This window comes from Catharus ustulatus, chromosome 1 (assembly GCF_009819885.2).
Source record: "Catharus ustulatus isolate bCatUst1 chromosome 1, bCatUst1.pri.v2, whole genome shotgun sequence".
Classification (NCBI taxonomy): domain Eukaryota; kingdom Metazoa; phylum Chordata; class Aves; order Passeriformes; family Turdidae; genus Catharus; species Catharus ustulatus.
Window position 1 is genome coordinate 62022729 of NC_046221.1, and position 26422 is coordinate 62049150.

At 37.9% G+C, this 26422-nt stretch overlaps 1 protein-coding gene across 2 annotated transcripts in view; it reads right to left on the bottom strand.

Moving 5' to 3' along the window:
* ATP9B (ATPase phospholipid transporting 9B (putative)) overlaps positions 1 to 26422 on the bottom strand; it is a 172500-nt gene that overhangs the window by 14158 nt on the left and 131920 nt on the right. For both annotated transcript variants that reach the window (XM_033052712.1, XM_033052723.2), the window contains exons 14-20: positions 20819 to 20931; positions 15605 to 15853; positions 5094 to 5255; positions 4406 to 4498; positions 3206 to 3289; positions 2482 to 2652; positions 932 to 1030 (exon numbers count right to left, since the gene is read on the bottom strand). In XM_033052712.1, coding sequence (XP_032908603.1) covers positions 932 to 1030; positions 2482 to 2652; positions 3206 to 3289; positions 4406 to 4498; positions 5094 to 5255; positions 15605 to 15853; positions 20819 to 20931 — 971 coding nt within the window. The remainder of the gene's footprint in view (positions 1 to 931; positions 1031 to 2481; positions 2653 to 3205; positions 3290 to 4405; positions 4499 to 5093; positions 5256 to 15604; positions 15854 to 20818; positions 20932 to 26422) is intronic.

Genomic DNA, 26422 nt, shown 5'->3' on the forward strand with positions numbered 1-26422 from the left:
GTCAAGGTAATGAAAATAAAAATCTGACTCAACTAAATACATTTTGTTCAGGAAGACTTAATTTGTGGTGTTACAACATGGAAAGGTCAACAAAAATTGATCTGAAGTTTTATCAGAAGCATTAATAATTTAATTGCAAATAGTAGTCTGCAGGGCCTAATTTGCCACTCTGATGCTTCAGAAGAAAATACATTTACATGTAAATTATATTCATATAATTATTTCTGTAGGTGCAAGTGGTTAATTTACAACAAACAGACACATTATGTCTGATCACACAGCATCAATCAGCACCCGGAAAATCTATTTTTATTTGGCTTTAGCTAAGGGGATACTACGCATATGAAATGTATAGAAGAAGATTCAGTCTACTTTTCTAACAATTACTTAAACAGTCTGTTGATAAAATGCACATGTATATAATGACATGAAAAAAAATTTCTCATACCAATTTGATCTATGTTTAGACAGAGGATGTTCGCAGTTTCATTCAGGATTATTTTTGCTTTATTCTAAAGAGTTCTATCCATGAAAAAGTTAAAACAAGAAAGAATGACATTCAGACAGCCTAAATGGATGGACAGTTTCTTAGTGGCAGAGCATCTTACCTCACACAGACCCCTCTCCATCACTCTTGACAGGTATCTTGCTATGTCTGTTATGAAGGGTGTGAAATGCGTGTTGAACCTGCATCATCCAAATATGGCTGCAAAGATTTCTACAGCACATCAACAACTCCAGAAACCAATGCCCTTATATGAATTTTACAGCATTGAATAACAACCTAAGTACTACTCTCTTGACCATTACTAGGATACTCAGTACAATAACCCAACAACTTTCAACAATCAGCCAACTACTAATTGAATACAGCAACACTGCTATTAGCCATCCTTTGATGAACCAACAAAAATGTTAGATCTATACTTACAGGTCTGAAAATATGAATATCTTGATTTCTAGACACTAAGTGAGAGCTTTTCGCAATGCAAGTTGCTGTCTCCAGTTTATCTCCCGTTAACATCCATATCTGCAAATTAATGTAAGAGTTTACTCCTTTGGACATTAGCATGTCTGTTCTCCAAATCTAAATGACATCTCTCTCCAACTTCTCTCTGGCACCTTTTTGGATTAGATTAGTCAAGAAAATATACTGATTTGTGCATTTTAAAGTAAGATTAACAAACAGTATTTACTGCAATAGTATGCAAAACAGAAAAGAACTGTCTATTTTTGCAGTTCCATTCCCTTTCTGTTCTCACAAGGGCCAATGTCTCAATGTCCCTTTCTGTTCTCACAAGGGCCAATGTCTCAATGTGTATGAAGACAAAGTAAAGCTCTGGGGAAGCATAAAATCCTTTCCCTATAGCTCTGATACTACCTTGATCAGAAAAGTGAGGATACAGATGACATTTGTAGCAAAATGGTGCAACACAACAGTCTGTGACCCTGGTGATAATCTCAAAGCGGCAGCCAAGCCATGAGACTGCAAATCTTGGAACATGAGCTACAGTCCCAACACTCCAAAGAGATCCTGCTCACTGACCACACAGAACTGACAAGGCAGTAAAGCTTAAGGGATAAAGTTGCTATGTTCTTAATGTGTGACAGTTTTCTCAGCCCCTTAACACCAAGAAGGTTTGTTAGAACTAGATGACTAGTTGACTAGATGACTAGTTAGTAAGATGACTCAATCACCAGTGTAAGGAAATGACTGTCATAGTATTCCAAAATTCTCCTGGTTTGTTTTGCCTTCCTGAGCTGTCCTTCCAGCAAACAGTGCAGGAGCTGAAGTCCAGCAAAAACACCATATGCAAAATATCCCACTGAGTTTGACTTAGTTTAACCATTGCAAAGTCATTACAACCATTTGGAGCAGAGTTTGATACTCCTCAGAATAAAATGTTTGTAATCTTGCCCCATCCGCTCAGATATTGTTCATATATTGACTTGAAACCCCCCTCAAACAAATGCATTACTTGTATATGTGCAACTGATAGGGGTCTAGCCAACCAACTCTTATGCATGGCTTTTCATGCCATCCCTTGAACATGAACTGAACAAACCACAAGGGCAGTTCTGAATTGTAATTCAAATAATTCACCTTTTGATGTTTGCTGAAACTTCTTATGAGTGCCAAACCGGAAAACACTGTTGTCACACAAATCTTGTGCCAAACTCATTTAGTGTCAGCACGGACAGTTTACTGCAGAGAGCCAGGGGATAAATGACTGAGACACACACACACATCTATCCATTGCTAGTTTTCCTACAGAAGTAAGCTTGAGATTGATGAAATCTGTGTTAGGCAAGGGAACTTCACACACAGTGTCTTGTTTGTTTCTGCTAGTTCATGCTCAGAATGTGCTTAGGCTTGACACATTTCTTACTTTGAAAGTAAGAATAAGTACAGACAAATATAAATAATGTCTTGATTAAAAAAGTTAGTAAATGATAACCTGTTATATCAGCAATATGTACCTTTATTCCAGCATTCCTTAGCATCTCTAGAGTTGGTCTAACATCTGCTTGCAGCTGATCTTCTACTCCAGTGAGACACAGTAATTCCATTTCTCGTTCCAAACTCTCTACAACAGCGGCAACCTTCAGGTTTCTATCATGTATGCTTAACTTTGCTTGGTTATATCGACTCTGTTTGCACAAACACAAAACCATTTAGAGTTTTCTACAACTCATTAAGTATGCATTCAGTCTACCACTCAGTGATAGCATGGATTCATTAGGCTAAATGTTTATCGTTAAATATCTTTAACAAAGAACAAGACTAAAGAGCATTTTTACTTTATATCCAATGTTACACAGGGCTCTTGTGACAACGCACCTAAAGAGAATGCCTCCTGAAGAACTATTAAGAATTAGGCATCACAGCTTCTAAGAAGGAAAGGTCTTATCTTTGAGAACAAGTAGATTTTTTTAGGTCATGCTGAAGCTACAAAATAACATTACACTAGCTTCTGGGAAAACACTGTCCAACCCACAAATAAAGCAAACAGGATCCTACATGTGAATGCAGAACCATCACTAATGAATGACAAAGTCTTTAACAGACTGTGGACAATACCTCAATTATGTATTTTTTAAATACGAATCATCTTTTTTGCAACTTTAAAACATAAAAAAGAGGAATGTTCCCCTTGAAGTAATTAAATATGATAATGTGCAAGATCATTCTGTGCTTTCATACCTCAAAATCTTGATACTGTTCTTCAGTAAGTGATTTTTTGGCAACAACCAGTGTGCGCAGTCCTTCTCGTGCCATATTGCCGCACTAAATGAACCAAAGCACAGAACAGTTATGCAAATATTCAATCCTGTGTTCTCGTTTATACTGTCTGCTAACACGGTGCATCTGTACCACAAATTTAGGTGTTTCTTTAGACTCAAACTGCTCTGGAGAGGCCACAAACAGGATGAAAAGCAATTATACTTCAGGTCCCCTAAATGAAGTGGTTTGCTATCAGTAAGTCAATTATATCTTCTCTCCTAGCTTAAAGAAATTTCTTTTAGGTTGAAGCTTTAAAATAAATCAAAACTACTTCTGAGGCACATAACAGAGGTACATTTCTTTTTTCACTGAACATATCTCTTCTCAGAGAAGGATCTACACATTAAAAATAGGCATGGAATAGCGTGTCTTAATGAAAAACAAGGCTCTCCAGTGAAAACACTTATTGATTTGACCTCATAAAGCTAAATAAATTAAACAAGTATTTTACAATTAATTGTGCATCATTATCGCCAAAAGTAATTTTTATGACATTTTGCTAGGTCTTGAGGGAGTTTAATTTATTCATGTCCCCGAATAAATCAAACTGCCCTGCAGCAGATATTGATTCATATTGCCAATACCATTATGAACATACATGGTGTAATCATTGTATTAACATATTGGCTCTATGTAGGGTCAAAAATAAGATGAGTGCTGGTACCTATGAGAACACATAGTGAAAAAATATTAATCAGGTTTGAAATTAAGTCATTATTTTATTTGAAGTTTCATAAATGTGGTAAAAATTTAGTTTGGACACAATGCTTGTCGAAGTTTGTAATTCATAATCCTACCTCACTGCAGATTTGATGAAACAAGGGCATTTCAGGATAAACAGATTGATAGCAGAATACTTCTCAGAAGTAATTAGGTTTTATGTGAAAGGTCAGTCAATGAAAAACAACTTTCCTTGGTTTAAGTAGGAACGTGTCCTGCTACTACTACCAGCTCCGCTTTTCTTGTATGCTACTTAGGAATTAGAAATAAAACCCATTCAGGGTATGCATAACTGAAGTTCAAAATCCATTACTCCATATCCCAATAATATCCGACATATTTCAGATTTTAAATTTTTATAAAAAATTTATTTTTGTAAATGTTGATTTTCTTTCTTACCTCTTCTTCTAACCAATCATTGTACTGTACAATAGTGGACATGGCAACATCTGCACCCTTCATGTAAAATGTAATTTCTCCCGAAGATTCATCCTAAAATTTTACAAAGGAAATGGAAGGGGAGGGAAGCAATATCTGTTTATGAAGTCAAAACAATTACCCACCAATAACTTAATTGCTTTCTGAAGCACACAATAGGTTCTCATTTATAAAAGATTAAGTACCTTGCTAAGAAGTGGGTAAGTTTTATTACTTGATGATACTATTTCCAGTGTTATCTCTGATTCCATTGAGATATATGTCCTCTATTTCCATGTAAGAGGACCAGCTCTAACTGAAGTCAACAAACATAACAAATTCTCAGCATCCCTAAACTAAATTTTAAAATATCACTGTTATATCCCCTCTAACTTATATTTTGTTTCTTGGGTGGCAAATACCAACCCAAACCAGAAAGCTCCGTATCTATGAAATACCTGGTAATTAAAAATTTACAAATAACTTAGCCTAAATGCTTGTTACACATTTTAATGATGCAACATTCATTGCATATTCAGTGAATCCACACACAGGCAAATGTAATCAATGAATTTCTGTGGTACTGTCTGTTGCAGAAGGAGTGAATTAGTCTGATCTGCCAACATTTTTAAAAAATCAAACCGAACACCCAGAAAATCCCCAAAATTACCCTAACTATGATGCCCATGCGCTTGCTCTCGGAAGTGAAGGGGAAGATCTGCAGGATATAGTACGTCAGGATGTGTCCACCAGGGGTCTTCAGCTGCATTGAGGTCAGATCCCGGTTAACCAGAGTGAGACCCACACTCTCAGTCCACTGCACCAGAGCCACCTAAAGAAAGAAGAAGGAAAAAAAAAAAAAGAGACATATTTAAATGTGAAAGGTCTATGTTACTGCTATATAAAGTAGGCTAAAGCCAAACAACTATTGCTAGAATGAAAGTCTAAACTCTTCCAAGAATCTGGGGGAAAAAAAAGTGAAGAGCAGCAGACTGAGTATAAAAACACATCAAATTACATGCTTCCCTTGAAGAGCTTACAAAATTTCTTATGAAGAATATAAAAACTTTTTTGAATTTATTGCTGAAAATGAGGTATTCAGAATATATTGTTCAGAAGTAACTATTCTAATAAACACCCCACGTACATTCAACACTACATCAAGGACATCGAGTAGAAATCTTGCAAAATGAGAACATGATTTCTATATCACCAAGACCATCATGTAAGTAAAAGAATTTGGGAGTATTTCTGTATAAAATATTTCATTATATCTACAGTTCCATTCAAGTTGAGACAATGTAAGAGGTAATAAATAGGTAAGTAAAGGACCTTATTTTTAGTCTACTTTGCTCACTTGCATAATTTTAATACTTTGTTTCAGCAGTAATATGACTCCTGACATCAAATAAGATGGAAACCATGCTTTTGATACTATATCCTACAAACTCACACAAGAAAGTCCTGTTTTCAAAATTTTGTTGCTTTGAAGTGGATGACATCTAGCTTCAACATTTTCCTCTATTACACTTTAAATATCTCCCACCACCGCATGTGATTTGTTCCTTAAAAAAAATTAGTATTTTAGGAAAACTGCTCTACTGATTTTACCGTTTTATATACAAGACATATTCCATACCTAATTTTTTTCTGATTAAAGAAAACTTCTCCTCCTCAATCTTATAGCTTTCCAAATGCTAATCATTACCAGAAACCAGATTTTTAAATCATTAGAAAGATAATTAAACAAAATTCACATGATTTTTATGGATTAATAGGTTCTGCTATTAATCCCAGGCAAGATGAAAAACAAATAAAAATCAAGCACTCAAAAAATGAAAAATTATCAAAAATCAAGCACTCTGGTAAAAAACGTGAAAGTAGAAAATTCTCTAGGTAAGTTCAACAGACATGATGGTCACTAAGAATTTCACAAAGCAAATAAAACACCTCAGCTTCTACTAAAATCTAAAATTAGAATAAAATCCTGTAAAAAACCCTAGTAGTGCCATCTGTGTAGGCACCAACAGATGAGAATATAGTGAGACGCAGTAATGGAAAAGCACCGTCTTAAATTCTTGAAAACTACAGGAAGCCTTTTTACAAACTTTTCTTCTTCACCAGAAGTACCACATAAGCTGTAAACAATCCAGTACTTCCAAGGTTAATTTTAAATTTTCACAGTGAAGGGTTACTATTACATTCTGACCTGTAAATTGCATCTTTCTACTAAAACCCTATCATCTTATTTGTGTCCCTGTGCAGCTAGGACTAAAGTGTTCTAAATTTGGAGACTCAAATCTGTTTATTATTTCATTTATGCTTGGCTTCACATACCATTTGAATTAGCATTTTGCAGCACAGTCATTTTGTATTCTTATACCTGGCCTATACACAATGGTATATTTATTTTTTCTTTTAAATTGATCAGGGCAAATACCATACAAGAAACAGTCAATAAGGCTCAAGAGTCAAACATGCTACAAGGACACTGAAAAAAACTTGGGAGAAAGATGAGTTTGACTCCCATCATTCAGAATGAATCACAGCAGCACCCAAAACAACATGGCCAGATTTCTATCATTAAAATACCTGAAGCTTTTAGAACGTAGAATTTTTTTTTCTAAACAAGTATTTCACAAATAGCATGAACACCTATATTACAAGTCTCAACAAGTACATACCTACTGAAAGGCTGGCTATAGAGAGTTCAGAAAAAGGATTTTTAGCCAATTCTCTCTTCTGAGGTTTCCCCTCTCCAAGTATATGATCTTCTCTTCAATACACTTCTGAAACTCTACATTAAAATGGTCTCTCCATCTACTGTGTCTAAATCAAGAGCCCCTAGAATGCCAAGAAAATATAGCAGTTCTGGCTTCTTCAGAGCTTAACATAATGGATGAAGTCAGATAAGATAAAGTGATTAAAGGTTGCACAAGCACAAAAGGCTTAGATGATGATGCTACCATTTTGTTTTAAAAGAATCCATTGGAATGATAATATTTATTTGCTGATGACTGTTAAATTGCTGATACACATATATAGATGAAATGTGTCAAACTTCCTGAATCCAGATTAGGGACTTATTTGAGTATTTTATGGATCTTCCTGGTTTATCACAAAGCTTCCCTTCTATGGAAACCAGCTGCCTGGGAGATACAAGCCTACTGGTGGGTAAATGGTCTTCCCATTACAGAGACACAGGTACGCAGTGAACCCACTAAGTGTGTAGTGTTCCAAGGACAGGTAATGTACATGGAGGCAAAGAGAGATTTTGGTTGCTAACTTGCTGATTTTCTTCCTCCTCAGTAGCAACTCAAAGGGCCATCCACCTTTCATGTGACAATGTCCAAGCAGCAACTTCCAAATTAGGAAAGAAATGCAACAGATCTGATGCGAGTCAGTGAGAAACACCTCATTTCGTGTTCTTACTCTAAATCTTTCAGATGCTTCCATTTACCATATGCCTACTCTTGAACTCTGGTTGCTTCTGTCAGCAGTCTCCCCACTAGAGGCCACCCAAACCTCTGAGCTTCTACAGTTCACAGACCCAAATATCAAACATCTCAACTACCAGGTCTCAGATTTCCACTCAAAGTCAAATTCAGAGATTTCATAAGGAAACTCTCCCAAATAAAGCAGTAACTCTGCAATCCACAACATCACCCAGAGCAGTACCAGCTCAGGAGGTGGAAGCAGCTTCTCCAAGTAGGAATGTGTTTCTAACTCAGTCACCTGAGGAACGAGTGCATTTCTAGAGGGGTGTGAAGAGGTGAAACTTCAAAAGCACCATTGCCAAACACCATGGCCACATGTCCATGTTTGGGGGACAGAATCATCCCATTTGTTTAAAAATATTAATTTCTGGAACCAAATTGAACCAGACAGCTTATGCACTGGGTTAGGGTTGACCTGTACAATAATACATACTCTTGACTACAGGTTTCGATCACAGACATGCTCTGCTCACCATTCTTGGATACTGTGGGGCTGTACACCCCATCACTAAGCCACAGCCTCTAGCAGCCTGGCTATCAAGCCCAGCTCCTGCTTCCCTTTCCTTATAGCCCAGACTATCACTTCTGCTCCCTAGCAGAAATAGTGAACTGCTCAAAATTTATAGTATTTGTTGCTCAAAACAGTTTATGAACAAATAATTGTCACTTTCAATGTACAATATTCTCTTTTGAGCTAACATTAGTTTACGAAAAGGATCCACTGCCTTGTGGCTGCAGTTGGCAGTTCTCCACCTCAGAGGGCAGTTTGGGCATTCCACCACATGGTACTCACAGCTTTCCTGGAAGCCTGCAATGAACCTGACCATTTTAACCAAAAAAGAACCTGCATAAGTAAAGTCTTCAATGATTTTGGCATATATGAGGGAGCAATTTGTAGGGAAAGAAAGAAGGACTAGAGATGGAAATTTTGTAAGCTAGTTTTGCTGCTTAGAAGAATTCTCATGCAACTGACCTGTACTTCTTTCAAGGTATATAAGAGCATCTTCAGATAATAGGATCTGCTTTCAAAATAAGAATGTTGTACAAGGTATACAGACATTGTAAGTGTGGTATTTTAAAGCTAAAGCCATTGTTTTGGAAACAGAAAAGAAGAAGTGAGACATCCTTTCCCCACTGCCTGAGTGTTTCCAACCATTTCCATTAGGACTGTTCAACAACTCATATCTGTCTCCAATCAGCCCTACTTTGTTTATATTTATAAACAGTGATTTTATAACTAACATTTGCAGTCCATCATTTTTCATAAAAAACCTCTTCATAATTAAAATAAAATTATTAACTTAAAAATACAGCTTGATCATGTGAAAAAACTACCAATCAATATTCAAGACAAGCTATGGAGTAGTTATTCTTTGTGGGTCTCGAAGGTCATGCAAGTGATGGTTTTATGCTACTGAGTGATTTGCTTTTCACAATACATTGACAAAACAACACAATTAGTCTTGCTTCAATAAGCACACACAATAAAATGAATTAAACAATACAACATGTCTCATACATTACAGCTTCACTTTTGTAAACACAAAAGCTGCTTCACTAAGGGCATATAATTTTCCTGTCTGTTTTTAAATGATTGGCTTTGTATCCTTGTAATTAATTTTAGCAACTCTGTTGTCTCTGGACAGAAACGTTGGAATTAAATAACTGACCACACTTTAAAGTAGTATTTAAATATTCAAGATCCTGGAATTAGGAATGCTTGAGACTATAACAGTGCAGGACAAAGCATAACCAATAAATGGCTGGTTTATGAGAGTAAGCAGTCATTAAAAATCATGACTGATCAACCTTTTCTGACTAAGGGGAGCAAAGGTCTTCAAAGGCTCCTGTTCATAGCATGCCCTGAATTGCTTGGGTCTCTGACCTTTGAACTCTATCGCTTTGCCTACTTAGCTTATATCCTTTTATGATTGTTCATTACATTAAGGTAGCTGGCTTTCTACAGATGAGAAGAACCTACACCTATGACAGCAAAGTCGAAACTGGGTGGTTATTTTGTTTTGGCTTTTTTTTTCCTCCAGTGGGTTCTCAGTGAATGTTTATTGTTTGCTATGCTACAGCTGTAGAGGACAAGTGACAGACAAATGAAACTTTCCACTCTTTCAGAGAAAATGAAATATTGATCACTTATCATAAGAAACAAAGAGCCTGGCATAAGTGGGTTTGCATTATGAATACAAAATCAGTTACTTATCTCAGGTTACTCTACCAACAGATAAATACATCTTTTATGATGAATGTACCTACTTCTAAATGTGCATACTTTGTTATGGTTATATTATATCTGTATATGGATGCACACATATACACACATAGATGTGAGGAATTTTAAGAGTTCCTCAAGTCAATTCATTAAGTATGTTGTGCAGCCAGCATATTACAGAGTTGTTTCTTATACTTTCCTACATGGAAGAACAGTTTATACTTACATACTGTTCTCTGCTCTTTACATCCTATCGTGTGATCATGGAATATTATATAATGCAACAGACCACTGTGCAAATAACATCTTGTTTCAAAAGACTGCAGTCAAGCCAGATCCATAAACAAAATCTAAGAGAACAGAGTTGCAATGTTGAGAAAGTACGATGCATAAAACCAGTTAAGTCTATTAAATGATAATGTTGCTTATTAACCAAATATGTTGTGATAGGTCAGTGCTAAGGTTAAACAGAAAACATCAATTGAACCATTTCCCTAAATAAAGCTCCAGGGTGCAATATTCAAAGCACTTTATTCAATAAAAAATGCTTTTAAAATGGTACTTTGGTGATTGGGAAACATTGGCATCATCCGTCAACCTAACTGCAGGAAAGTTCAATAAGCTAAATAATGAACCATTTACATTATTTTCCTTAGGCTCCAGTGATTTGCAAACATTGCATCAATAGAAGTCTTAAAAAAAATTATGATAAAGACCTGCTAGTCTTTCAACTCTTAGGTTTTTTTCTGTCATGCTGCAATTTTTATGCTGTTTACAGGCTTTTTGTAGCTTCATCTTTTTATAAGACTCCATTTAACATCAAATTCTCATTATATTAAAGCATATTTATTCAATATGATAATTTTACTACTGTTTCAAGCATTGTTTGAGAAACAAAAAGGAAATTTAAGGCTGTTTTAGAATGGAAACATTTAATTTCACTGCCATATAGTTTTAATGTATGAGTTGAAATGATAAAAAAAGCATTATTAAAGGATATATGTGCATTCTCTCCCTTCCAGCACAAACAGTTTCTTTGTTGTTGATTTCTTCTTCTACCTCCTTTCCCACCCTGAGTCCCAGATCTATTATATTAGCACTTGATCAACTTTCCTTGCCTTCCTTTCATCTTTCCAAGGTCAAATTCCCTACTGTCTTCCCAGGGCACCGCTTGTATAATTCTCCAATCTTACAGCTGTTTTCTTTAGTAAATATGGGAGGAGAATTGCTCTTCATGGTAGCATTTTCAGCTTTCAAACAACTGAACAAATATAAAAAAGCCCACAGGGAGAGACAAGCAAGCGGGAGAAAAACTCAGATAGTCTCTCTCAACTGCACATCTCTTCACCTGATTTAGTACTACCTTTGGCTATTAAAGCAGAATGTTTACTTAATTTATAGTTGTCATCATATCTTCATAGGCAGAGCCTTGCTCATGCAGTCATTCATTACACTCAGTAGTACCTCACAGGCTCATTAAACTGAAACATTTAGTAAATATGAATGCATGTGTAGATGAAAATTTGTACACATGTACATAATACAAGTCAAACATTATACAACTACATATCATAAACAAATGCCCTTCTGGCATAAACAAATGTCCTTCCAGGATTCTCAATTCATAATGTGGATCAGCTCACACTATATAACACCACATACAGTATTATGGATTATTGGTTTTAGTCAAAGATCAGCATCTCAAGTACTGCCCAGAGTTTTAGTTTTAAAACTTCTGACTGCCATTTTCAGTCATGCAGAACCAGCCACTTCTTTATATTCTACAATCCATTGACACTATGAGCTGTGTTTATGGCATCTGAAATGTATGTAATGTCTTCTAGTTTGTTACTACATGAAGACAGATTACAGTAATTTCACGATTATAAGCCGCACTGAATATAAGCCGCACTTCTGGATGCCAGCAACTTTTCGTTCTTTGTCCATACATAAGCCGCACCTGATTATAAGCCGCACGTTACAATACAGAGTGTGATAAAAGGTATCTATTCTATCACCATCTGTTGAGGGTGGGGGCAGTGATCCTTATCTCAACGGCAGATATTCTGCCAATGGGCCATCCATCGAAGCCAGGTGGGGCATTGTTCCTTATCTTTTCACAACCCATCCTTCCTCCAGCGAGTCATTTTCTGCTAATGGCCCATTGAGTCCCACTGAGTGACTGATAAAATCACTGCATCCCATTGGAAGTTGCTCCACCCAGGGGGAAGAGCCCAACATTTCTTACCAAAATAAAAGCAGAGGTTTTGGGACACTAAGGGAGCCCCTTTCTCCACTGGACTCCAGAGGAAAACCAGACTTCTCCACATCACCACTGCACCTCCAGAGGGAAACTGCACCTTCTACAGGACCACTGCTTCAACTGAACCACATCTGTCACTGCAGGAGGATGCAGCCACCATTTAATGGGACTGCTACCAACACCCTGCCTGACGGGGTGTCAGGTTGTACTCTGACTTTGTCAGGGTTTGGAGTTTGTTTCTTTGTAGTACTGTATTTCTATTTTAATTTCCCTAGTAAAAAACTGTTATTCCTAATTCCCATATCTTTGCCTGAAAGCCCCTTGATTTCAAAATTATAATAATTTGGAGGCAGGGGGTTTACATTCTCCATTTCAAAGAGAAGCTCCTGCCTTTCTCAGCAGACACCTGTCTTCTAAACTAAAACAGCAACTTTTTGTTCTTTGTCCATATATAAGCCGCACCTGATTATAAGCCGCACTTCTGGATTTGGACCAAAATTTTAGTCAAAATGGTGCGGTTTATAATCGTAAAATTACTGTAAATTTTATTTCTTGCATTCCTAAAAATACTTGCTATAGACTTGTTACTTTTAGCAATTATAGCCTGCAGTTTGAACTGCTACAGTTTTGTTAGCATTACATATGGTGAGGTATCAGACATGAAAACCAAATGTATACATGAATAATACACTATGTGGATGAAGGATGAAGTTTGTGAAACATTGTCTTGTATGAAATCAACTTGAACAGCTAGAAAAATATTCAAGCTTTAAGGTACAGTAATTTCACGGTTATAAGTTGCACCATTTTGACTAAAGTTTTGGTCCAAACCCGGAGTGTGGCTTGTAATCCAGAGCGGCTAATATGTGATAAAAAATTCTGAAATTTGTCAACCGGAAATGCGAGCCGGCAGCAGCCCTGAGCTGAGCCCACCCGGCCCCGGCGGGGCAGTGCCGGGCCAGGGGGAGCGAACGCGGTGGTGGTGGGACCAGCAGCGCCGGGCCCCGGGTCAGGGGGGAGAGAACACAGAGCAGCAGTGGGACCGGTAGCGCCGGGCCGGGGCCGGCCCAGGGCCAGCCCGCTCGACACCGGCAGTGCAGGCGGGGGCGAGTGAGCCCGGCAGCGGTGGCTGGCCCCGAACAGCCCCGCCAAGCGGTAGCACTGAGCTGGCTCACTCAGCCCTGTCAGCAGCCCCAAGCGGGCCGAGCCGACATGGCCCCAAGCCGAGCCAGTAAACCCCGCAATCCCGCAATTCTGCTACTAATTGGCAACTTTGTGAAAGTTGCATGGGGATCCTCGCTGCGAACGAAAGTGTGGCTAATAATCCGGTGTGGCTTATTTATGGACAAAAAATGAAATGTTGCCGACACGTGGCTTATAATCTGTGCGGCTTGTAATCGTGAAATTACTGTACATAATCCTTTCTTCACATCTTACAACTTTATTTTACTTATGACTAAGCTCCTGGGGTTATAACAACAACAGTACCTTCAGAAAACGTTAGTAATTCTTTAAAACACAGATTCTCCTCAACCTGTTCACTTTCAGATGCAAATCAACTTCAAAACAGTCTATTTCTCCATTTTACTGTACCAATTACACACATTTTTATAAAGTGAACTCTTTGCAGTATCCGAAACATGAGCTTTGGCTCTCTCTTCTAGTATCTTTTTTAGATTGAATTTTAGGCAATCAATTTAGGATTATTCAGAACAACAACTGAAATCCAATGAAAGCACTGGGATTTGTTTAAAATTTGGATTTCAGCAGATGTCAAAGGCATGTTTTTATCGAATTAGTGTTTTAAATTTGTGCTGCACTTGATGCAATTTTGAAAGAACCCTAAAGATTATGAAGCTGCCTAGAATTTGAAGCTCAATAACTTTTCTACAGAAGCATTTGAGATTTGATGGGTTTTTTCTAGTTTGTTTCTATTGGGGGGTTTTGTTTGTTTGTTTTTTGCTGTTAAGAATCTACACGCTCCAGCATCTCTAACTAATGTACTAGATTGTCCATCACTCAGAACAGTTTCATATTCCCTTTAATATTATACTATGATTCATATGTTAATATTTTGAGAATAATAATAAATAATAAAACTTGAATTGCAATCCTCAATACAGTATTGATCCAAAAGCACTGACTTCAGAGATCTTTAAGTCAAATAACTGAAAATGCTTTGATACAACAAAGAACTAGCAGATCTTTTCTAAGCCGCAGAAAAAAATAAAAACAGATTACTACTACAGTAATTTCACGAATACAAGCTGCACTGTTTTGACCAAAATTTTGCTCTCATACTGTGAATGCGGCTAATATTCAGGTGCGGCCAATATGTGAATAATTTTCTGACATTTTCAACCCTGGGAGTGCAAACCAAGTCAGTGCAAACTGCAAAGTCAAGCTCCTGCCAGTAAAACCCCGCATTTACGCGGTTGTTACAAATTGATACTCTGTTGTGCGGCGGGTGGAGCTGCTCTGTGCAGGCAGCACAGGGGGTGGGGAAGGCGGGGCAGCTCCCTCCTGCTGGCTCCGCGGCTTGGGGAAAGCAGGGGCAGCTCTCTCCACTTGGCCCTGCGGCTCGGAGGAGGCAGGGGCAGCTCTTTTCTGCTGGCCCCACGGCTCGGGGGAAGGCGGGGCAGCTCTCTCTGCTTGGTCCCGCAGCTCGGGGGGCTCCCGTCCCCGCGTGCCGCCGCCGCAGGAGCAGGCAGTCTCCATCCCCGGCTCCCATCGCCACCACAGGTGCCAGCGGGCTCTGTGGCCCCGCTGCCGCCGTGGGGCAGCGCCGGGCTGGGGTGACTGAGCCCAGTGGCAGCGGTGGTCGACCCCGAGCAGCCCCGCCGAGCGGCAGCGCCGAGCTGGGCCACCCAGCCCTGTCGGCAGCCCCGAGCCCTCATGGCCCGAGCCGAGCCAGTAAACCCCGCCCTGCCGCCATTGTGTTACTATTTGGCAACTTTGTTGCACGCGGGTCCTCACTGCGAACACAGAGCGGCTTATACTCGGGTGTGGCTTATTTATGGACAAAAAATGAAATGTTTGCCAACACCCAGCCATGCGGTTTATACTCAGTGCAGCTTGTATTCGTGAATTTACTGTAATTTTTAAGAAATCTCAAAACACTTTTTTTCACATCTCTTTTTAACTTAGTTTACCCTCCTTTTTAGGAAATATAAATATTTTCAGCCTTGCATACCAACCTCGTCAGGGCTGGAAGCCTGATAAGTTCGATTTTCATCACTGAAGTCCTGATCCACTTCTGCATATTCTGTCTCTGCAGACACTCCAGCCCGGGATTCATACACAGGGGTGACATTGTGGCAGAGTGCAATGGCCTTCACCGCTTCATGTATCCGACTGCTGACGCTCTTTCGGACTTTGGGTGCAGAGGATTGAGGTTTCCTGGATGGCGTTGAGCTCGTACTGTTCCCGCTGTTCTGAGAGTGGACCTTTAAGACCCAACACAATGAATAGTAAACCAAAGTTCAAAAATGGAAACAAAACATGAATACTTATCTATCTATATCTGACTGTTTCCTTTACAAAGGTTGATAAATGATTAGGCTAGTAAGCACCTATTTCTTTTTATATAACCTAAAGTTAACTCATTCAGCTTGTGATTCATAAAAAGTCTTACCTAATCTTTTTAAGAAATTATACATAACTATGGGCTCATCATCACCTTGCATTTACAGTCAAATTTCAATGACAGAGCCTGAAGACAATTAAAAAATGTGAAATGAAAACAAGTATGTTGGAAAAGGCCTGAATAGGCTGACTGGATTGTGTAGAAACCCCTGCTACCTCACTTCAGATTTTACATTTTTCAGTCATCTGCCACAATAATCCTTTCATGTCTATTGCATTAAATGAATCTTTTTTTTCTTTTCCTTTAAAAAAATATTACACCAGTCACCAACTGGATGAGTTCAGAAATGTTGAGACAAAATTTTGAAATTTGCTGTTTTGTTGTTCTTTACCTGTGTCATTAAACTGAAAAGAAACTCTTTTCTCTAAATCTTCACGTAAATCTCTGTATTTTAAAAGATCACATTTGTGGTGATCAGAAGAGATCAGAAGAAGAAATCAGAACAGAAGAGAACAGAAGAACAAAAGCAGGATTATTTTTAAGTATAAATAGTAGGAGCCATTAAAATACAAATATTTCTGATTCAATTTGTAACTTACGTAATTTCTGTATTATTTATGAACGAATGCAGTATTACAATTTTGCCGCAAATGAAATGTTTTTGTCCTTACAAGAATGCAATAATCTAATAAAATAATCATGCAAAATAACAGTTTGACACATATTTGAAGATCACATTACTGTTGCATAACCATTAAACTAGAACTGTTTTAAGTTACCCTTCAGAAATGCTCAAGTGCATGACAGAACTAATCGTCATCTGAAAAATACTACATATTCATAATTAGTTAAAATAAGTTGGGGTTTTTAGGGGGGTTAATGGTTTTTGGTGGTTGAGTTTGGGTTTTTTTGTTTAAAAGTCAGCACATTAAATATATCAGCAGTACCACCACAGGCTCTTTCGTTCACTCCAATGTAACTCAGAAAACCTTTTCAGAAGCCACGCTTTTTTCCTCCTGACTGCAATCTGCTGAACCGTGAACATTCTGCCCATCAAATTACAGTGTTGTCTAATAAAGGGTTTAACTTTCTGCTCATCTGGCACTGCTTTTCAGCTACTGCTTTAAACCTCTGCATTTGCATTCTGCTAACGCTGATGCCATTACAGTCACAAATAAATTAAGCTGATTTACTCCTTCTGAATTATGTTATGTTTATTGATGCTTGTATAATTTAATTTCACACAAATTCCATTAAAGATTATGCCCTCTATCACAAAATGCTTCCAGTGGGGAAATATAATCAAGTTATAATAGATTTGTGTGTTACATTAAGATGACAATAGTCTAGTAGGTCCACTGTAATAATAAAACAGAACACAAACAAGGGATAAAATCAATGTCACACAAGAACCACTGCCTAGCTAACCAGTAGCTTCTATTATCATAGATTAAATAAAAAAACCTCACCATACTTTTTCAGATTGAAATAATTGTTTAGTAGTTGCTTGGTTTGTTACTGAGACTCCATCATTGTTCAGTTTTAACGAATTGCTACTAACACAAGCATAATTAAAGCATTATTTAAACATAAAGTATTGTTATATGAAGCTGAAAAAAAGGACGTTCCAAGAAGGTTCTTTTCATCATCTACTAATAGCAAACCTACATTTTGGAAATCTTTTTCCCACAGCTGAGAAGAAAAGCTTCCCTCACATTTCTTGTTTTAAGTATGTTACAGTTACTAAAAACTTGCAACCATGGTTACCACTCATTATGTTTTACAGTAAATTAGTAAAAGCTTTAAGTAGTAAGAATTCCAGGAATTGTGCAATTCTTTTCAGGTAGCATATTTAACTGCACAATATAAAACCAGAATTTGTGAGTATGCGTCCCCTAGAAGACTGGTGCTTAGCTGTCAAACTCACTCAGACCAAGGTCAAAACTGTCAGTTAATACCATTTATTGCTACAGTTGTTACTGTGAATACCCAAATGATAGATCATAAGAAAGCCAGGTTTGGGTGATTTTTATAAACTTAGTAGCAGTTAATTTCAGTAACACATTCTGAAACAAATTTGGACAGCTGATCCTTAGGTGAAAGAACTCCATTTCCCATTTCCAAGGCATGATCATTGTATCTCACTTACTATTCATGGCTATACCTACTAAAATTAAGGTTGAAATAGATTTATCCAAGGAAAAGAATTCAAGAAAGGGATTTGTTGAATTGTATAGATAGAAAATAATTAAGAATTTTTGTTGCAAACTTAAAATGTACACATTTCATTTGTCTTCCCTCCTGTCTCTCCTCCCAAAAGCTACAAAGTACCTGGGTCCAGTGTGGTGTTAAAATAAATTTTTATTTTAAGCAAGTAAGAAGGGAACCATAGTTTACAACACAGCACATTTAGATATTCCAATCAATTCATGATCCTACAGTCCTTTCACAAGAGAAAATGAAGACATAGACAAGGTCAGTCTACAAACTTAACTTTGTGTCCTAGGGTGACTTTATGATGCTGGTATCCCCAGCTGTCTGTTCTGTTTATGCTGGATATTAAGTTCTGCACATTTAAGACTGGTTCTGAGAGCGAAGGGGGGAAGAAGAAGCACAGAGTTTGTTTGCAGAAACTGCACTCCCTGCCCCGCATCCTTCTGTGCTGTCTGCAGTGGACAGTGGGAGAGAGCTCTCCTTTGCCTTTACTTAGTTTCTTCAGTTAGCTGAGGCAGAGAAGTTCCCCAGACCGTGGATTTTCTTTTTCTTGGAATTGATTTGCCCTCGACTGAAAACCCAGAAAAGAACCGAGAGCTCACGCCTGTGTCCCTGGGCCCAGGACGCGGGAGGGACTGAGACAAACTACAGTAGTTTCACGAATACAAGTCGCACCATTTTGACTAAAATTTTGCTCCCGCACCAGAAATGCGGCTAATACTCAGGAGCGGTTAATATATGAATAATTTTCTGACATTTACAACCTCAGAAGTGCCAGCCAGCGTGCCAAGCTGAGCACCTGTTAGTAAAAGCCAGCATTTCGTGATTGTTACAAATTGTTGCACCGCGGGTGGAGCCTGGCTCCCTGTGGCAGCACGGGGGGCGGGGCGAGAGGAGGGAGAGCTCTCTCCTTCCCTCCTCTGCCACAGCCCGGGGGAGAGACGGGGGCGCCCCGTGCCGCCATTGCCGAGGCTCAGGGAGGTGGCGGGGGCCCCGTGCCGCCATGGCCGCGGCTCGGGGAGGAGGCGAGGGGCTCCGTCCCTGCCCACCTCCGCGGGAGCTGGGGGGGCTCCATCCCTGCCTGCCACCACGGGGCAGTGCCGGGCCAGGGTGAGTGAGTCCAGAGCTGGCGGCTGGCCACGAGTGGTCGCGCCGAGCGGCAGCGCCAGGCTGGGCTACCTGGCCCCGTCGGCAGCCCTGAGCGGGCCGAGCCTGCACAGCCCGAGCCAAGCCAGTAAACTCCACCCTGCCGCTGTTCTGTTACTATTTGGCAACTTTGTTGCACGCAGGTTCTCGCTGCGAACGACAGAGGGGCTTATACTCGGGTGCAGCTTATTTATGGACAAAAAGCAAAATGTTTGCCAACACCCGGCGATGCAGCTTATACTCAGTGCGGCTCGTATTAGTGAATTTACTGTAAGTGAGCCCAGAAACAGCCACAGAGGACTCTCTCCGAAAGAAGGACTTTTTCAATTTGCCATCTCTTCAGAACAGCGGGAGTTTTTATTGTTTAATATTATCCATTTTTTATGCTTGTGAATACTTTGCTTGTTAAATAAATTGTTTTTTCCACGTTTCTCTTAAGGAAATATTTCTGGAACTGGCCTGTTGGGGGAGGGGCCACTTGAATTTGCTCTCTAAAAGGACCCCATTCAGAGGTTTCCTCCCAAATTTGCCCTAAACCAGGACACTGATTCAGGCAGTCATGTATTTGTATCCAAGTTAACTACAGGAAAAAAATTATATAAATTTTTATTATCATACTGTATACATGGAAATACTAGTTAACTTTTCATTTGTTTCCTCTTCTGTCAATTTTCTTATTTTTTTGTTTCAAAGAATAGAAATAAAAAATAAAGCACAAAGTTGATCCTAATCTCAGAGTAGAATCAGGTGTTTAGGAAGGTTTGCAGCAAGCACCCAAACAGTTTACGTACATGGGAAATGCAAGTAATGATTGCAGAATCCCATAACTGAGTCACACAGAGACAGGGAGTCACAATCCTCCTGTACACTTTCCAGACCAAGCACTCTTGTACATCACAGGAACACTTTGTTCTTAAGCAATATGGCGTTTTCCATTTTCTCTCACTTTCTCCCTGCCTATTTTATGCTGTTTGAAATCATCTCAATTTTTTAAAAAAGAGTTTTTAAATATACCTGTGTAAGTTTTATTTTGATAACTACTATTATACCATTTGGTTTTACTAGTTAATGTGGATTTTTGATGTCTATTCTCGATGAATAACTTTGAATATATAATTACTGTTCACGTTGTTCTGGACACTTCCTGGTAATTCGTAGTCTCAGTAATGAATAGCTTATTATTAGATGATTTGGAAGGAGAAAGACTGCACTGCACAGACAGATTAACACAGATTTCTGATAGTGAAGAACAGAAAAGTAAATCTCTTTAAAGTGGGTATTATGAGGAGCTTTGGAATCAGGAGAGAACTGTGTACTCTCTCATATTTTTCCCTTCCATCATATTCTTAAGAGATACCTACACATGGCAACTTTCATAGCATCTCAAATTCTATCCATTAACAACAATGCTTCAATGTCATTAAACACCCCCTTCAAAACGAAATGTAAATTATTTATGAAATACCTGTGAATAAGAGTTTATAATATGACTCTGTATTTCATCCATTGTGTCTGTTCCATAGGAAACAGTACCTAGGTGGAGGCGCTTAAATATCATCTCATTCTGTGTAAGTGTTCCTGTAATAAAGGAGAAATGTATTATAAAGCAGTGAGAAATACTGTGAGATGGCCCCAAACACTTCCTCTCCCCTCCCCCTGCAAAAAAATCTTTCCTTTGAAAAGAAGGAATAAATTATGAGTTAGCATCAATTTAGTTAATTAAAGGAATGTTTGTGGTGAAAGATTTGGGTTACTTATTTTGGAAGAAATCACTGGTTCCACCTTCAACCTGATTTTGCCAATAACTAAATATGCAAACTTGAAGAGACAAAACATTTTCTTTAATACAAAAAATTAAATTTGCACTTCGTAGATGGAACTGACTCAAAAGCCAGGGCAAGAGTTTGCACCATGTATCCGAAAATCTAAAGAAAAAAAAGAATCCTACAGGAAACCTCAAAAGTTCATACAAGTTTTCATGTACCGAGGCAGACATTCTGGCAATTGAGCACACTCAGTGTCAGTGTTACCTAGATTAAGTCATTAAGATGTAGTATCACTTCCAAATTTGACAGATTCAGCCTCCAAGCAGAATAAGGCAGAATGAACAAAATCAGTGTTTTCTGTGCTCACTTCACATTTGTAAGAAACTACAGGGTGTCAGTCAGACTGACACTGCATCCACCTCTGCCAACCAGTCATGTCCTCTGGTTTGAAAAACATCTAATTGAGGGGTGGGGGCTTCAGCCTTGCCTGATGGGGTATGTGAGGCAGAAAGAGGTCACTACTGCCTAGCTTTCCATAGTGAGCTCACAAAAATATATTTTGATAATGGCCTTTCCTAAAATTCTTCCCTATGGCTACTCAGGCTGAGCAAGTATAAAAATAGTATAAAGCTATTCCTGTATTTAACCACACAGTTTTGTGTCATTAAAATGCATAAGTCTGATCATAAAAAAATAAACCCAACATGGTACCAGAGTAGATGTTCTTGAAGCATGGAGTATAAGAAAACTATCTGGAAATAAGTACTGCAGAATAAAGTATTTCATATTAATTTTAGTTACCTTAACTATTTTTATTTCAATCTTCATCCCAGTATGCCAAAATACATGCTAAGCAACAGGAGAAGAGACTAAAAGCATGACATATGCTATAACTATCTGCAAAACAACACTGTCTGGCCAGTCAGCATCCAGTTTACGCACTCATCAGGGCTAGAACTATCAGAGATCTTCAAAGGTTCACCAGGGCTGTAAAAGTCTCATGTCATTCCCAGTTGCATTTGAGATGTCTACCACTCCCACTTCTGGGTGATACCTGTACAGTGACACTTCTTCTCCATTGCTGTGCAACCACACTCTACTATCAAACCCTATCTTTCTGTTTTACTAGTACAAGATGTTAATTTCAAATTCCCCCTTTTACCATTGAAAATCTACACTTCCCATTTGCTTTTCCTTACATGTTGTTGAGGACTTTTTCTTCTCTAGTCATATCATATGAATTTTTAAAAATAATTAAAATAAGGTTTATGTGAAATGCATAAGTTCTCTACAAAATATGCATAACATTATTAAAAATTTACATGAGAAGCTGAACATTTCCAAGGCTGGAAAACACCCAGGAAGACAAAGTTCCAGATCTCTATAATTAGCAAATTGGAAATTTTTGGTTACTTTTATATATGGGAAAACAAAATTATTTTGTTCTACAGTATTTGCATAAACTCACCTTTTCTACTTTTAGAAGCTGTACTTTTATTGAGATCTTTCAATAAATTTCATTACATTTTTTACTTTAATTCGAGACTAGAAAAATTCAGTCTCCAGTTTGCACATGAGAAACATGAAAACGTCCACCAATAATGAGAAACTTAAATCTCCATTTCTAAAAGAAAGCAAAACCAAAACCCACACACTTTGCAAAAATATTCAGTACAAGAAATTTCCTTGCCAATCTTCCCAATCTTTATCACCTTCCTAACTTTCCAGGCGTGCTAATACCTTCTCACTGCCCTTGGCTTTGCCAAGCCTTTGAATTAAAAAGCTCTCTCTAGGAGCTGTGAAACTAAATGCTAGTCAAAAGGTGAGACAGCAGGCAACTGTCAAATATGCTTCCCACTACTTCCGTAATTGCTGCTTGGGAAAACTGAGCAGGAAACAAAATTAGCCCTATGATTATTATATTGAAAGATTATTTCTTCTGACACCACTAAATCAGTCCAACTCCACATCATGCTTGGTGAGGGAAAGGTAGATAGCTGGAAAATTTGTGTGTTCCACCCCCTCTTTCTCAGCAAGCTGAGAAGAAAAGCTTCTGCACAGAAAAGTATGGATTTTTCTATCTTCTAACAACAGAAGCCAGGGAAGAAAGTTTAGGAAAACCAGGTGAGGAAAAAAGAATCAACAAAGACACTGAAATAAACATGCCAGAAATCCTGATTCAATACTTGCATCTTATATATCTCTTATACCACCCTTTTAATCAGCTATGTTAATAGGAAATATCTATGATAAATAACTAAAAACAAAACCAAAGAAAAGAAACAATTCCAGTCTTACGCTTCTCAAGACTTACATAAGACTTTTAAGAACTGCCATTATAAACCTGATGTGTTGTTAGACCAACAGGGGTAGGTGAAGTTATGAAAAGCTGCCAAAAAAATCTGAAAAAAACCCACCTTAACAAAATACACCTTTTTCAGCTATCCAAATGGAAATAAAGTTTCATCATGTGTGCAAATTAAGAATTTGCTTTTAAATTCTTCTAATGAATGAAAGGCCAAAATGGGACAGAAACATTCCCAACAACTTGTTCCGTATATTACATGGTGCCAATCAGTCATGTTATAATTTCAGCAGCAGTTCTGTTGTAAGTTTTAGTGTTTTAGTTGGAGACTAATACTCTGTGACAGAACAACACATTTTGCATTTTATGCCCCCAGATGCAAACCCTTCAAATATCTACAGGCAGATTTTCTAATATAGCCCACTTTTTGAACAAGAAAAACAACACAAAATAGAGCTCTTTTAGTCTGCTCAAGATGATAAGTATTATAGAACAGTGAAAGAACTTGCTATTTTTAATAATATTTTTTAAAGACCTAGTTATCAATTCCACACTTTCAGGACATTGCTAATATGAAGAGTTATTAGATTTAAAGAATCTTATTTTAGAAATTCTTCCAGAAAGCACATTATCATCATAACATACTATCTACTTCTACTATTATACATTCTTGAATTTAGCTCTGGAATGCAGGTACCACACAAGGAAAATAGCCTGACAAAAAAGTTAGTATAGAATTGCTGGAGAAAAATTTAGTGTGTTCTTTAATGAAGCTAAGAGCTTTTTTTTTCCTTCCTTCCTCCAATTGTATCATTAAACACAGAGTAAAGCAGGCAAAGAGGAAATTAATTTCTAAGGAGAAAGTCCTGAAGGCATCATTCCTTGGGTGGCAACAGATGTGATTCACAACAGAGCAGCAGAGATTTTTTTTGTTGTTGTTTTGTGAGAAGCAGATGCAGATCATTCTGATCCTGTATTACTAGCTGGTAATTTGGACCAATACCAGCAATCTCTAAAGTCCAAAACAAGAAAAAGCAAGAAAATATGTACAGCAGAAAAATTAGAAATTTGTGAGAAAGTAAGAGGATGAGTAACTTTTCAAATAATATTTGAGTACTTTGTTTAAGCTGTTTGCTTACAGAGATAAAAGATCAGTGTAAAAGTGAACATTTCTGTAGAAACTTTTAGGGAGATTAGGTCTAATCAGTCTAATAATTAGACTGTCGACAATCTGGAGATGTAATTTTTTTTCTATTAACCCTGGAAAAAATATAATCTGGTATATAAGAAGAAAAGGAAAAAGAAAACTCATGGTAAGCATACGTAGCATATGTCTGCTTGTTCAGCTGCTCCATTTATGAGTATGCCATAAACACAACCTATACAAAACCTCAAACCAAGTAAATCCCAGTACAACTTATTAAGAATGAGGACGAAGACCAAGAGAGCTGAGCTATGCCTAATCTTTCCTGGGTAGAAGGTCACAGTAGAGGTAACAGGTAACTTGTGGGCAATGAATTAGAGAGTACCACTCCTAAACCATGACACAGTTGTGAGGAGCAGTACCCATTCCCTCTGTGCCTTCTGCCTCCCACAACCACAGTATCTGTGTATTCTGCAACGTAAGAGCAGCATCATGCTAGCTGGATATTTTCAGTGGATGGGAGTCCAACTGAAGACAAAAAGTAAGGATTCCTTAGTCTGGAATCTTCCTGTAAGATGTCTCCTTCAAAATGTTCCATTTCTAGTCTGCTCTACTCACCCTGCAAATCTAGTGGTACTAAAAATCTTAGAGGCAGAGCATATATTATCTGGATCTAAGTAAAGGAAGGAGATGTTATTCCATCAACATTTTTTTAATTACTCTTTCTCTCTAGTTGCTTACACTGAATCAAAGTACAACTAAAAAGATTAATTTTCATAAACAATTACTGAAATTCACTATTCTAGTAGCACATTACCATTAGGCACATTTAACAAAAAAGTCCATAAACACCAACCTCTAATACACAGATTTTTCAAAAAAATTCAAGAATCCCATTGCTCTATGCATCTGTTCAATGTTAAGTATCTCATTTGGTCCAAACACCCACTAAAATGTTAATTACAGAACTCAAATACAAGTGCATGCATTGGTAAATAACTACATTTGGATCACTATACGTTTGTTTTAGCTGAACACGTCGGTAGTTGTTGTGAATAGCAGGTGGTTTTCTACCCCACATACAAAGAAACAAAAATTCTCATTAAATATTGCCAAATTTTTTTTTTTTCACAATTAGAATTTTTTGTACCCTGGAGAGCATGAGATACCATGCTCATGCAAACTGCTACCCACCATCATAACAGATGATGCTTTTCTGTCAAACTTACATGTGATTCAAGTCCAAACAACGTGGTATTATGGGTAATGGATGCTATAATTAAAACGTGAGTCCTAAAAAACCTGTTGTTTTACTGAGTGTTTTTAGTAATGGCTTTGTTCTACATGAAGATAAAAACTCCCTAACAAAGGAATTAATGTATTGCTTTAATAGGTTGCACCCTGAGTTAAGTTTTAAAATTTATGAGTTCTCTGCAGCATTGTTCTTTAAACAATGGCATTGTCAAATGCAACCAGTGAGAAGATTAAAGTTCTCCCAGCAGATTAAGTACAAATTATCTGTCCTCCTGTTTCAGCATCATTTGTTCATTTATCACATAACGTCTAGTATTTCTGGTCAGTGTCAATATGCTCTGCATCCTTGCAGTTAACAGATGTCTTCTCTTGTCGAATGAATTACTTTATGTTTCACGCACTGGTGGCCGCAGATGTGTCACTATAGCAACATCATTAATTTCAGATCTTACCGGAAACATGCACTCCAATCAAACCTAATTATACCACATTGCTTTCTTGTCCCACAATAAGGAAACTATAATGCAATTATTGGGATACTTCATTTTCTATTATACTGTGGCAAATGAGAGAGCCACTGTGATGGACGCTTCTTGTCAA